Genomic DNA, 13,219 nt, shown 5'->3' on the forward strand with positions numbered 1-13,219 from the left:
CAACCCCAAACCCAGTTCCATAAAAGACTGCAGGCTTCACAGGTTGTGACACACAGAAACAAAAGGTTTTGCTTGACTAGACTGACTGTAGCAGCAGCAGGGTGCTTGGCATATAAGTCGCTCAACCATGACCCAGCCCCCGTCAGGCTCCCAGCACCCACTTGCCAAACACAGAAACCTAACCGTCTATTTTCACACAAAGTACATGGCTGACATTTGGATTTTAATCCCTAAACATCAGATTAGATCAAAGTCAAAAAGTGATCAGTCCCCCCCCTCGCCTCCTGGGTTTTTGCACTACTTCTTCTTGTGTGGCGGCGTTGCAAAATAGCGACAGTAATTACACGTGAGCCTGGCTGTTTCTTTTTTTCTTCTCTCTTATTTGATAAAATAAAAAATAAAAAACGTATGCCGTTTGTCTGCTAGGACACATGAAACAGCTACAAGTCTTTCTTTTAAATGTAGTATTGCTATTTTTGTTCCTACATAGTTACAAATTGCTCTCTGAACGGCAAGAAAAAGCAGGAAATAGAAAAATGAGAAGAGAAGGAATTGATGGTGGAACGCCTCGAACGCAGTCGACATGAAACATTTGAAAACATTCAGCATGAGAAATACTGGTGCTCTTAGTACTTTATGCTAAATATACAAAGTCTAAATCCAGCTGTTCTGCGAAGGGCTCAGAGATTTCTTTTAGAGAAGATTAGCGAGCAAACAGCATCGTGAAGACCAAGGAACAGACCAAGCACGTAAGGGAGGAATCTAGTTTAAAGAACAATACACCGAGCAAAACGCTGAAAGCGGAGCTGCAAACCTACCAAGACATGCCCATCCTTACTCTAAACTGACTGGCCAGGCAAGAAAAGGATTGATCAGAGAGGCAGCCGTGAGGTGCAGGGCAGCTTTGGAGGACCTGCAGAGAGTCACTACTCAGGTGGGAGAATCTGTCGAACAGACAATTAATAGTTGTTCGCGCTACAAATCTTGTCTCAAGGGAAGAGTGGCAAAAAAGGGATGCCATTGTTAAAGAAAAACCACGAGAAGTCCAGTTTGTATTTTACCATGAGCCATGTAGGCCAGGCATGCAGCCAACAAAGAAGAAAGTAGTTGATCTGGGTAGAAAGAAGACGGAAACTTTGGGCGTCCATGCAAATCTGCGTGGTGGAAAACGAACACCGCTCTGAAGACACCGTCCTCACTATGAAACACTGTGGTGGCAGCATGGATCTGTGGGGATGCTTAAGCACTACTTCATATTGGTCTACCTATAACAAAGTTTACCCTTCCACTTCCACTCTGTCCAGTAAATCGGACAGAGGATAAATATCCCTTCTAAAATGTCAGACATCATTGATTCTGTTGCTTCCATTGAGATGATGGTTGTCTCTGGTTAGAAGAAGTCTGTGGATAAATGCTCGACTGATAGGAAAAGAGGAGTTTAAAAAAAAACACACGAGGTGGCGATTGACAGGACTCCAGGTTCACTGTGACATCTATAAAAAAAAGAGACTTCACAGATATAACCTACAACTGAAGAATGCTAAGGAATCCTTTTTTCTCTGGAATCATCAACAAAAACAATTATTGTGTTTGCCACGGTCGACAGGTATGTTTCTGTACCAACTAAGCTCCACCTCACTAGGCCCTGCAAAGTATTTGCTAACTTTGTTAGTGAGAAAATGCAGAATATGAGAAGGGGAGTCTACATGAATAACAGTGAATAAATTACACAATTCTACCAAATCATTACAAAATTATACATCAATCAGGCTCCTCCTCCTGCTGTCTCGATACACAGCTTTCTTGAAGAAAGTTTTGCCAGTCATAGCATCTGATTTGATTCAAATAATAAACTAATCCTTGTGGTCGGGTGTTTTCCCCCAGACCTTAAAGACAGCAGTTAACAAACCACTGTTTGATAAGAACAATCTGGTCAAGTTGGAATTACAAAGTTAAGAGCCCATGTCAAATCTGCCGTTCATCTGTAAGGTTATGGAGAAAGCTGCATCTCAGCAGTTACAACTGTCGTTTGCATACATTTATTTTTTACTGATTTTTTAAAAAAGTGTAACTATGTCCTGACCTGTGGTGTCTCTGCATTTGGGGCCAGTGGGGCCAGGTCCCACCAGATCTTGCGGTGCAGCTCTATGTTCACAATAATCAGTGGGACAGGATCGTTCCTTATAGAGTAATATTCTAAAAAAGACAGATTCCCTTACCGATAAAATTCTGTTATAAAAATGTGTGTCTATATATCTAATTCTGCCCGAATGCTGGAAATGCATACGTTACCTTACGTGGATAGTGTGCGATAAGCTAGTAAGGGTTGTGCTTGATAGCTCATTGAAAGATTTATCTTTTCTGTTCAATAAATTAACATTATTAGTGAGCCTGTATTTGTAATTTTATGTATAAAAATGTAACTACATAGCTTATATAAAATGGCATTTCTAGTGTGTTGGTTTGCGCTAATTTATCAGTTTAATTTAAGATTGATCAAAGTCGGGGTGTATGCATCACAGAAAAATGTGTTGTTGCTAATAGGTATTGAGTTTTTGTGCCCCACTTAACTTATCATGTCAGAGACCACTGGTCCAGACAGTAAAATATGAGACATGAAAAAGCTCCTCCGGCTCCTCCCAGTGGTCCGGATGCCATTTGCAGAAATCTACCGCTCCGGGTCAAAAACAACCAATCAGAGCCAGACATTCCACCTGGCTCTGATTGGTTGACAGCAGTGTCAATCACTCTTGTGTACTTGCTGCTCACAGTGCAGAGACACCCGCACAGCGCTACCATCATTCAAGCTCAAGATTGCTGGTGGGCTGCAGTTGTGTGGAGAAATGGCGGAGAAACAACCTGCTTTACAGGAAAACTTCTTATTTCTGGAGTGGCACCTGCTCAGAAAACAAGCAGTGGAGGGAGGGCTCAGCACAGAGGAGGGGGGGTTGTTCAACTTTTCTGGCTAAGTCTACGGTTTTCGAAAAACTCCCTACTGCAACTTAACATACCTTACAAACAAAAACCAGCCGCTTTAACATCTTCTAGTCAGGTCTCTGTGTTCACCACAGTACTGAAACTACACTTGCCAATGTGTGTAAGAACCACAGTGCTGGTATTACTGGACCTCAGTGCAGCGTTCAACACTATCAACCATGTTATATTACTGGAGCAGCTGGCAAACTGGGCGGTCTTTATGGTACAGGGACTTATATGTGTGTGTTTTCTTAAATGTTATGCTTCGCATTGAAGGAGAGGTGTTCTTTTTGACGTGTCGTTCTGTTTGTTAAAACTTCATGAGCTCGGTTTATCTCCCTCTGTTTGCAGCTCTTATTTTCTAGTATTTCGGTTCTGCATAACACAGATTTCATAATTAAATCCCAGGTAAGAACAAATTCAACACAAACCCTGGTTGTGCAATAACGACCCACAACATCCGCTAGAGTAGATCACCGTGAACATAAGGAGAGTTAGCCTCATCTTTGTACTGGTGGATGAGTAAACTTGTCTGAAAGTAGTTTTGCTTTTGCAGGTGTTTTCTAGATTTTCATTTTACTTTAACTGTTTTTTAATGACATTTCAATGTCTCGATCATTTGCTCCCAGAGGACTTTAATATATTTGTTTAACATTATGTGTAGCCATTTGATAGCCACTTTCAGATTCTCCATCACTTACTTCGTGGAGAGGATGTTTGTGTGGTGCTACCATGAAAAAGATTTATCACCTCTGGAGTTAGTGTATGCTGATAATTCTGATTTATTACATCTACCCTTGAAGGAGTTCAGGTCAATTCGGGTCTTGTCAACTTCTGAATCATGTCTGCAACATTAAATACAACTGCTGTCTCTCCGCATTGAACAATTCTAATATGTTATTGTAAATTTGCTGCGGGGGGGTTGATGTGGTTCACCTCTTGTACCTTTTTAGATCAACAGATTATGCATTCTGCCCAGGGGTGGCTAAACTTGTTTATTTTATCCAGTCAATTAACAAACACTGCAGTTTGGCTAAGGTTCTGGAAGCATCAGCACTTCAGATTAGTATTGATTTGTTGTGTTTTTAACCTTTTATTATAAAAAATTGTTTTTTTGTTTTTTTTCTTTTTTCTTTCTAGAAGTCACGAGTAAAAGCTGAGCTTTTTTTGTGTCTGAAAAGAAAAAAGATGCACATTGTGTGTAAGCAGTTTTATGTCAAAACTCATTTCCCAATCTTGTGGTGCATGTCACTCTGTTTTACTTCTGCAGCTTCCGCCGGTTTGCACCATATTACACAAATGCAGGGCAAAATGGAAATAGTATTTAATACGGTCTGACTGGATGTAGCATTACAATCTACAGATGGATGCATTTTACTTCTGCTGTCCAAACAGCACATCTTATGGGGCATCTCGTGGTGCATCCTGAATCCCCTCTGACACATGCAAAACATGGAGTCATAGGTCACACACCTCGAACTCTCTCATGCTTTGAAATGTGTGGTTGTAACAGGACAATATATTCTATAGGGATTACATGGGTTAGACTCTATATTGTGGAAGTAAAATGAAACATGATTTTAAAAAATGTTTACGAATAGAAATTAGTAGTCCACCTCCTTTACTCCAAGGTTGCCAGAGAAAATCCAACAATATTGCCTTCAGAAGGCCCCTAATTAATAAACCATTAGCTCCATTAATGTCAGCATAAATCCAGCTGTTCCGTGAAGGTCCTCAGTGGTTGGTTAGAGAACATTATTGAACAAACAGCATCATGAAGACCAAGGAGCACAGCGGACAGGTCAAGCCTATCTTCTGAAAATGTGGAGGGTACGGCACAGCTACAAATTCATCAGGACATCACGAGTCCCCATGGATTTGCTTACATGCAAAATTGTAGAGAAAATCTACCACTCTGAAAATACAATCGATCACATGAAGCATGGTGGTGGCAGCGTCATGCTGCGGTTCTGCTTTTGCTCAGCAGGAATCAGAAATATATTTTGTTCTATAAATCCTTTGAAGATAGAGGATTTAATCATAGGATTTAAAATTGTGAAAATGAAGCTCCTGCAATATAATTTACTGCAAAGTTTTAAACAGTGTGCCACGAAATGGATACTAAATGTTTAAAGGAAATGTTCAATTTTATTTACATTAGCAATTTGTTGCATGTCAATCATTTTACATCATAAAAAAGTAACCCATCCAAGGCTCTCTGGTAACTTCAAAAATGAATTTGATTGTATTAGAAATTCTTATTAGGCTGTAAAATTGAAAGAGTAAAAAAAAAAAAAACCTGTTTGTTTATCTGACTTTAGGGTGTTGCTGTTGTGTTATTAGTCTGAGCTCATGAGTGGGGAAAAAACTAAAATCTTAATGGCAGAGATTTCCATCAGCATCTATATGATCTAATGAAACAGGGTCCAGTTAGCAGATAAAGAAAGGCAATGACAATTCAGTGAGGCAAACTGCTCTAGCAGACAATAACCGGAGCTTTTGCAGCTTTATTAATAATTTAGCAGCCAAACTGAGCCGAGGGCAGTCGCAGAGGGGTGCTCTGAAGCACTCTTAGCCATTGCCCGAGGCTGCAGAAGAACACGCAAGGAGCTTCAACGCAGAGAAGACGAGCATTTTTTTCTTTTCTTTTTGTCTGGATCCTCACTGCTGTAAAGAAAACTGACGGTGGGGGGGGACCTAAAACATGGCAGCATGTAATTTTTGATTGAGCGTGGGCAAATTTACTCTGAGTCCCAAGTGTTAAATCAAGAAGATGGGTGTGCTCAGATGAAATGTAGTGGGTAACATTATTGAATCAACCATGCGGTCTGAATGTGTAAACTGAAGATTGTAATTGAATATCATCTGGATTACTCTGCTACCCTGGTGAACATCGCATATAAAGTAAAGCCTGTATGCCAGAATCCCTCCGAAAGAGCCACTGATGAAAATAGAATAGGAGCGAGGAGGTGGTAGTGTTTGAAAACAGGTCATCATCTAATAGCATCAGAAAAGAAAATTCATGTTTCTTTAAGTCGGGGGTCTGTAAAATGGGGCAATAGTGCCATCTTTTGGCCAACAGCGAAGCAGCTGTTGAATCAGATCTCTTGCTGGATCACTTCTCGAGCAGAGAAGACCTCACAGCTGCTGGTGACATTTGTTCTTGTTTTCTCTCTTTCTCTCTCTCTCTCTCTCTCTCTCTCTTCTTTTCAGCCATCAATGTAACTCGTGCCAGATTCAGTGGAACCGATGAGTTTGGCTACACCTCCTTTGTGGCCTACACCTCCGTCCCCAGCCTCAGCTTCTTCTATGAGTTCAAGTTGAGGTTCACGCTCGCAAATAATTCATCTGCTGTCAGAGACAACCTGATCCTGTTTGCTGGACAAAAGGGACAAGGTGAGCTGAACCCTGGCACCCACAGAGATGAAGCTAGAAGAACGAGGCCTCCTTAGTCCCCTGCAGCCTATTTTTTTTGGGGGGGGAGGGGGTTGTAAAAACTGTTAGTCCTTTAGGACATCTGCGTGCATGTTAATGAACTAAATATGGGATTTTTCACTCTCCTCTGGGTTGCTCCAATCAAAAGGGGCTTCCCTAAGGGCTTTCATTCCTGACAGATTCAGAAACAGTGATGATGATCTCTCCGATCATTATGCGATTTCAAGCTGCCGTTTCATTGTTTCTGACTCGTGCGGCGCAAGCCGGCGCCGCTCGCATTAAAACGAACATGTGAACCAATCGCCGTGAAAGTTTTAAAGTTAATAACGTCCGACGGGCTTTGATGCGAGATGCTGTTGGCAGCTTTCACGTCAAATTAGTATTTCTCCACAGTGGGGTCAGATTCGGTTGCTGGTAACTGCTGCGCCATTGTCAGCAGCATATTTCATCTGGAATAAAAGAAAGGGAATAAAAGAAAAAAAAATAAGTCACATCTCATAGACCGTCCTGCGCTTGTTTTCTCATGAGAGATCTATTCATCAAGGTGGAGGCAAAATAATACAAGAGGAATGCAGATAATGAAACACTTGTGAGGAGAGTACGCATGGAACAAAGGCACAACACGAGGGCAGATTAAATGTGAACATTTCACTGGAAACTGCTCTAATGAAGTGGCATCTCCTGTCAGCATCTTCAAGGAATGTAGTAACACTAATTATTAAATGTGCGCTCAAGTAACACATGCAGAAATGACAAAAGCAACTGCAGGGAGCCAATGGCACCCGTAAAGGTATTCACACTGAATATCTTTGAAAAATCTAACCCTTAATGTGGGTAAGTTATTATTTTGTTGGGGATGGAAAAACATGTTAAAGAATGATTTGTTTAATCACATCAACACGAACCCCAACAAGTTCTAAAAACTAGATGTAATGCAGGCATTTTTTTAATAATACTTTTTTTATCAGAGGATCAAGTAACTTGTATTCTCTTATTGGTAATCTGTATGTTTTGGGATTACCTGAGGTATAACTATGACAGGACTCAAGGGTGTTTTTTAGCCACTCTACAAAATCAGAAAGACAAGAGCACATTTCACTCCAGTAAGACAGACGTGTGTTGATCTGCACGACTCAGAAAATGGCTACTGGAAAGTTTCTAGTGTGCCAAAAATGTTCCATATCCACAGCCTGGGTAATGAACTCTGTTTAAAACCGCTGGATTTGTGACAAACAAGGATTCTAGTTCAGCTTGCCACTACTATGAGTGGTGAAAAGCTAAACTGCTGCAGTTTTTGTCTGTGTGATATGACATGAAATTATATAGTTTTTAAGGATTTCTATATATTTTTTACCTTTAGTGATAATATGGATGGTTCTTTATGTTTTGACCTTTCCATCTAAGTTTTTTTTTTTTTTTTTTTTTTTTTTTTAGGATGTTTAGTGCAATAATTTTGTTTTATATTTTTGATTAGTACTAATGGCCTCTATTTCCAAACATTTTCAGGCAATGACGGCGATGACTTCCTCGTTTTAGGACTACGACGTGGGAGAGTTGTCCACAGATTTAACCTCGGATCGGGAATAGCAACCATAGTCAGTGACCGACTCAACGACTCCATCGGCATCCACACTGTTACCTTTGGAAGGTCCAAGAGAATAGGTTGGCTGAAGGTAATTTAATACGTTATTTTTTTGTTTTGCTAACTATATAATACCGTCTGTAAAACATTCAGCTTAAAATACAAACTATGATTTCTCTTTTCATCCACCTTTTGCTTTTTCTTAAACTTGAAACACGACTGAAATATGCTGTTGATTTATCAGCTATGCCGCTGTGTTTTCTTGCAAAGCATTCAATTCCTTCCTTCAATCTTTATAGCCAGGTGGAAAAAAAATGTTTTTGCATCCTTCAACTTTAGTATGAACATCTGCATGCAGCGGTTTTTCTGTTTGAAACAAGGTTTTAGATCCCTGGCGACGCAGTGTGATATAAAAGCCTGTTTAGAGGCAAAAAAAAAAATCCTAGGAGGGCGACTATTAAGTGGACTCAGACTGAATAACTCAGCGATAAACCCTGAGATCGCACATTTCGTCAACTTCAGCAGATTGTGAAATTGTCCTCCCACTCCTGACGCCTACAGACCCCGGCTTGAATATTGATGTTTTGCTCCACGTCTTCCTCAGGTTGATGGGCAGCGGAACAGAGCAGGATATTCTCCTGGACCTCTGGTGGGCCTCAATGTTTTCAACCAGCTCTTTGTAGGTGGATATAATGAGTTCACCCCTGAACTGCTGCCACTTGGCTCCAGATTCCGTCAAGGCTTTCAAGGTAAGACTTCAATGGCTTTATTACGGCCCAAAAGCGCTATCTGCAGCGGGAGCACCGGGGCTTGGACTTTCTCCCAGGATCTGTGTCTTTGTGCGAGCAGAGGGAAGGTCTGTAATGAAAAGGGAATTACAGGCCAGAACAGAGCTTTGAGGTTGATTGTATCTGCACTCTGTAATTGCTTCACACCCCCCCCGTACAGTGTGTTGTGTGTAAATTCATTCCACTGCTGATAAGTCACTTGAACAAGGGCAGTATCCAAATAATCTTTTGTCAACACCGGGCGCCATTTACGCTCTTCTCCCCGGCGGCCCCGTGTGAGAACCGATTTTGGAGGACAGTCGTTTGGCCCGCTAATGTGCGGCGCCGCGCGGCCAAAATTGCCGCGACTGTAATGATGACAACAGCCGCGAATAGCACCATAACCATATTCTGCAATCTCTGCGCCGTAGCAGTGGAGCTTATCGTTATGAAAAGCAACGGCTGATCAATTCGAGTGGGACAAAAGCTTTTTTTTTTTTTTATCTACGAGGGACTGGAGTGCGTTGCGTGTCGGATTCTTTTATCGTGTGGAATCCATTTTAACGTTCTCCAGATAAGGCTTCAAAAAAAACAAATCCGCCCAACGCAAACGTTGCTCCTTTTCGCGCCGCGTTAACTGTGTCACTATCGCCTGCTGGAGAGCGCTACCTGAGCGGGGGCCACACAGGTGGAACCGTAACCTTTCTACTCAGGATGTAATGAGAACTCATGAGCGCCTAATCAGATCTGTGTGACCTTCCTCGAGCCCTAATCATGATGGCTGGCAGTGAACACACTGATAATGCACTTCACTCCCAGTTATCAACAGATCCACACTCCCCTGCTGGAAAAAGTGAACGAGCCGGCTGTGTGGCTGCAGCCAGCAGGCGGATGAAAAGTCGCTTCGTTTGAGCTGTCGATCAAATTAGCGGGAACAGAGAGGTTTGCCCTCCGCTTTTCATTGCCGCTTTAAAATACAACGACAAAAGTATTCGCCCTTCGTGTTTTATTAAGATTTTTGCGTAACGGACCGTCACAAAGTTGTGCATAATCATGAAGTGGGAGGAAAATGATAAAGTGTCAAAAGGGTTTCCCAAAAAAAAAAGAATATAAATAAGTGGCATGTATTTGTGTTTATCCCCCATGAGTTTTAGAGTCACTTTTCAGTGCATTTGCAGCACAAAGTCCTTTGGAAGACGTCTCGACCACCTTTGCACATCTAGAAATGGAACATGTTTGCCCTTTCTTTATTTTGGAATAGCTAGAGCTCAGCCAGATCAGATGTAGAGGTTCTGTGGCCAACTCTTGCTGCAGATTCTCAATAGGATTTAGGTCTGGACTTTTACTGAACATTTTTTTTTTTTTTTTTAAAGGAACATGCTTTAAACTAAACCAGCCCATTATAGCTCTGGCTTGTATGTTTAGGGTGGTTAAACCTCGGCTCAGTCTCAAACCTCTCCAGCATCTAACAGGTGTGTCGCCCTGTTGTTTCTTTATCTTCACACATCAACTCTAACCAGCCTCTCTCTCCACCCCCACAGCATGATAGTGCCACCACCATGTTGCAAGTACACCAGTCTAATCTGACCAGAGCGCCTTCTCCCACATGTTTGCCACTAGCTTGTTTTCTTTTTGTTGTTTTTTTAAGAAAGTTTTACCTTTGCTTTTCTGTAAAGGCCAGATTTGTGGAGTGTCAAGAGATTCTCCAACCTGATCTGTGGATCTCTGCAGCTCCTCCAGAGTTACCACTGGCTTCTTGGGAGCTTCTCAGATGAATGCCTGTCCTGTCCGGTTCATGGTTTCTCATTGTGCCGTAGAGTTTCAAAGGATGGATTCACCAGTGAGCTCCTTGAGGTTTTAAAAGCCTAGGAAATTGTCTCAGTATTTAACCATGATTTTATTTGGAGGTCTCAAATTAAAGGGGGCTGAATACAAATGCAAGCAACATACGTGCCCAAATGTTTCTCACTTTTCTACCTAAAAAATGTGTATCCTTCACCTTCCACTTCATTATGTTCTAATTTACGTTGGTCTATCACATAAATCCAGTGGATTCAAATGAAGTTTCTGAAATTGTATGGTTTGAATCTAAGGTATTTTTAACGCAATTAAAATGATTTCCATGCTGTGTCAGTGCTGGACCAAACTCCCTGAGTTTTCTTGGTTCATCCTGAATGAACGGATGTATAGAGTAGGACAGAATGGAATCAAGTTACAGACTAGATTAGTAATACAAATAACAAGCTCATTTAAAGTTAGGTTCTAAGCAAAAGAGGAGGAACTTATCACAGCTAAATCAAGGCGCACCATCTTTTCTAATCTTCTTTGTGAATTTTCCTTTTTGCCTTTTGAGGTCGTGCGTTTGCATCACAACAACCACTTGAATCTGCCAAGGAGACGGCATCATGCCATGAATATTCATGAATGAGCATGACATTTCCCCTGCATCCTGTTTATGCCAATGACTAACGCAGCTGAGAGACGAGCGACTGCATGGGCAGATGACTGTGAGGGTCGAGTTCGGCCCTTTTTATATTTATAGAAGGCCCCCTCGGGCTAGAGGTGCAGGCCAAAGCAAATATTTTCTTGCTAAAATTGAATTGTGATAGCAGAAAGCAAACGGGGCAACGGAGAAGCTTGATGACAGATGGAGGGGGTCTCTTTAGAGGGAGCATCAAATTTCAGCGTTGACCTGCTGTTCAAGTGGTTGGATTTAAGCGTTTGACAGAAAAATTACAAGCATGCTAAAAAAAAAATCCTAAAAAAAAAGTTATTCAGCAGTTCTGTAAAAACCAGATCTGCGTGTTAATGATGCTGTTGACAATATTTTTTTTCTACATCCATTATGTTTGTTGTTTCCTGTTTAGCGACCCCCATCCAAATAAAAAAAGGGTCTGTCTGCACTTCTTACAAGAATTGAAACCTGTTCCCATCTGTCTGTGGTTCTAGCATGCACACTTTGGACCTTAACGCGTGTTCTTGTACGATTCAGCTTTATGGAAAATGAAATCGGCCACTCTGACATCTGCGTCCGCTTCCCCTCAAAGGGTGCATTTTCGACGTTCAGTTTCGGACCAGGAGAGACGGGAAGTTCCAAGCGTTGGGGCAACCTGCGGGGCATCCGGCCTTCGGGCGCAGCGTGGGTCAATGTGGAATCAGCCCCTGTGTTCATGTTCGCTGCCGGAATGGAGGGACGTGTGTGGACTCTGGTTCATCCGTCTAGTGAGTCAGACAAGTTCGGGACTCGTGTGGTGATAACGTGTCGTCTAGACTCCAGTTAGCTGCAACAGCGTATATGTAAAGAGAATGAGAGTGGTTCTAAGTGTTACACCGCTTGACTCTGTTCCTGTGCACAGTTGCCAGTGCCGGCCTGGATGGAAAGGAGCCCTCTGTGCTGAAACCGTGTCTGTGTGCGATCCTGAACACAGCCCCCCTCCTCTCTGTGGCCACGGCTCCACCTGCATCCCTCTGCCGGATGGATATACCTGCCAGTGCCCCTTGGGGACTGCAGGAGTCCACTGCAAGACAGGTTGCAACACAGAACCAGAATCAATCCTGATTTTTTTTTTTTTCCCATTAAGTCTCTTGCAAAAGAATTTATAACACCTTTATTTATTCTGCAGTTTTTGGTACAATGAAACCAGAAACAGCAGAATATTTTATTTGTATCTGAAGGGGAAAAACCAACAAAACCGGCGCTTAATTGTAAAAATGTGTCAGGCATGTGTTACAATTCTTTTATTTGGGTTTAAGTCTCTGAATGGTCTGACTCCTTCATTTTTGTCTGACCTGCTTCACCTTCACATGCCTTTGCGGGTCAGACGCTGTTGTCCGTCCCAAAGTCCTTTTATAAATCCAGAGGAGACAAAGCTTTTGCAGTTTTCGCTCCAAAACACACTTTATCTCCTTGGTTTTTAAGTCTGAATGGATTGGCAACTGTGCCTTAATCTTTTACTCTTTGCATGTGTCTGTATTATTTAAAATTACATTCCTAGGATTAATTTATTTTCATTGTTTAATCCTGTTTTTTTCTGCTATATATACATATTTTTGTGCATCACTTTGGTTAGCTGTTATGTTGTTTTTAAGGTGCTTTAGAAATAAAGCGGTGTGGGATTCAGACCCCTTTACTCTGATACTCCTAAATAGAATCCAATGCAACCAATTGCCTTCAGAAGTAAAGGGAGTCTAAGTAAATAAGTAAAGGGAGTCTCCCTCTTGACCAGTCAGGTAAAAAGTCATGGCTTTCCGTCTTAGCTGATAGGCTTTGCAACGTTAGCATTGATCAGAGACTCTGGAGGCGCTGCTGGGATTCCACGGTTTATGTTGGAGACTCTTGTCAGCAGTACACTCCACAAATGGCCTTCATGAGAAAGTGGCAAGAAGAAAACTATTATTAAAAGAAAGTCATGAGAATTCCAATTTGCAGTTTGCCAACAGTTCTATAAGGGATAAATCC

At 41.7% G+C, this 13,219-nt stretch overlaps 1 protein-coding gene across 3 annotated transcripts in view; it reads left to right on the forward strand.

Moving 5' to 3' along the window:
- Window positions 1–13,219, forward strand: part of eys (eyes shut homolog) — a 268,769-nt gene that overhangs the window by 252,821 nt on the left and 2,729 nt on the right. For all 3 annotated transcript variants that reach the window (XM_036126396.1, XM_036126397.1, XM_036126398.1), the window contains 5 exons: window positions 6,190–6,372; window positions 7,918–8,084; window positions 8,598–8,742; window positions 11,808–11,982; window positions 12,117–12,289. In XM_036126396.1, the coding sequence (XP_035982289.1) occupies window positions 6,190–6,372; window positions 7,918–8,084; window positions 8,598–8,742; window positions 11,808–11,982; window positions 12,117–12,289 (843 nt within the window). The remainder of the gene's footprint in view (window positions 1–6,189; window positions 6,373–7,917; window positions 8,085–8,597; window positions 8,743–11,807; window positions 11,983–12,116; window positions 12,290–13,219) is intronic.

The sequence above is a fragment of the Fundulus heteroclitus genome, chromosome 22 (assembly GCF_011125445.2).
Source record: "Fundulus heteroclitus isolate FHET01 chromosome 22, MU-UCD_Fhet_4.1, whole genome shotgun sequence".
NCBI classification, from domain to species: domain Eukaryota; kingdom Metazoa; phylum Chordata; class Actinopteri; order Cyprinodontiformes; family Fundulidae; genus Fundulus; species Fundulus heteroclitus.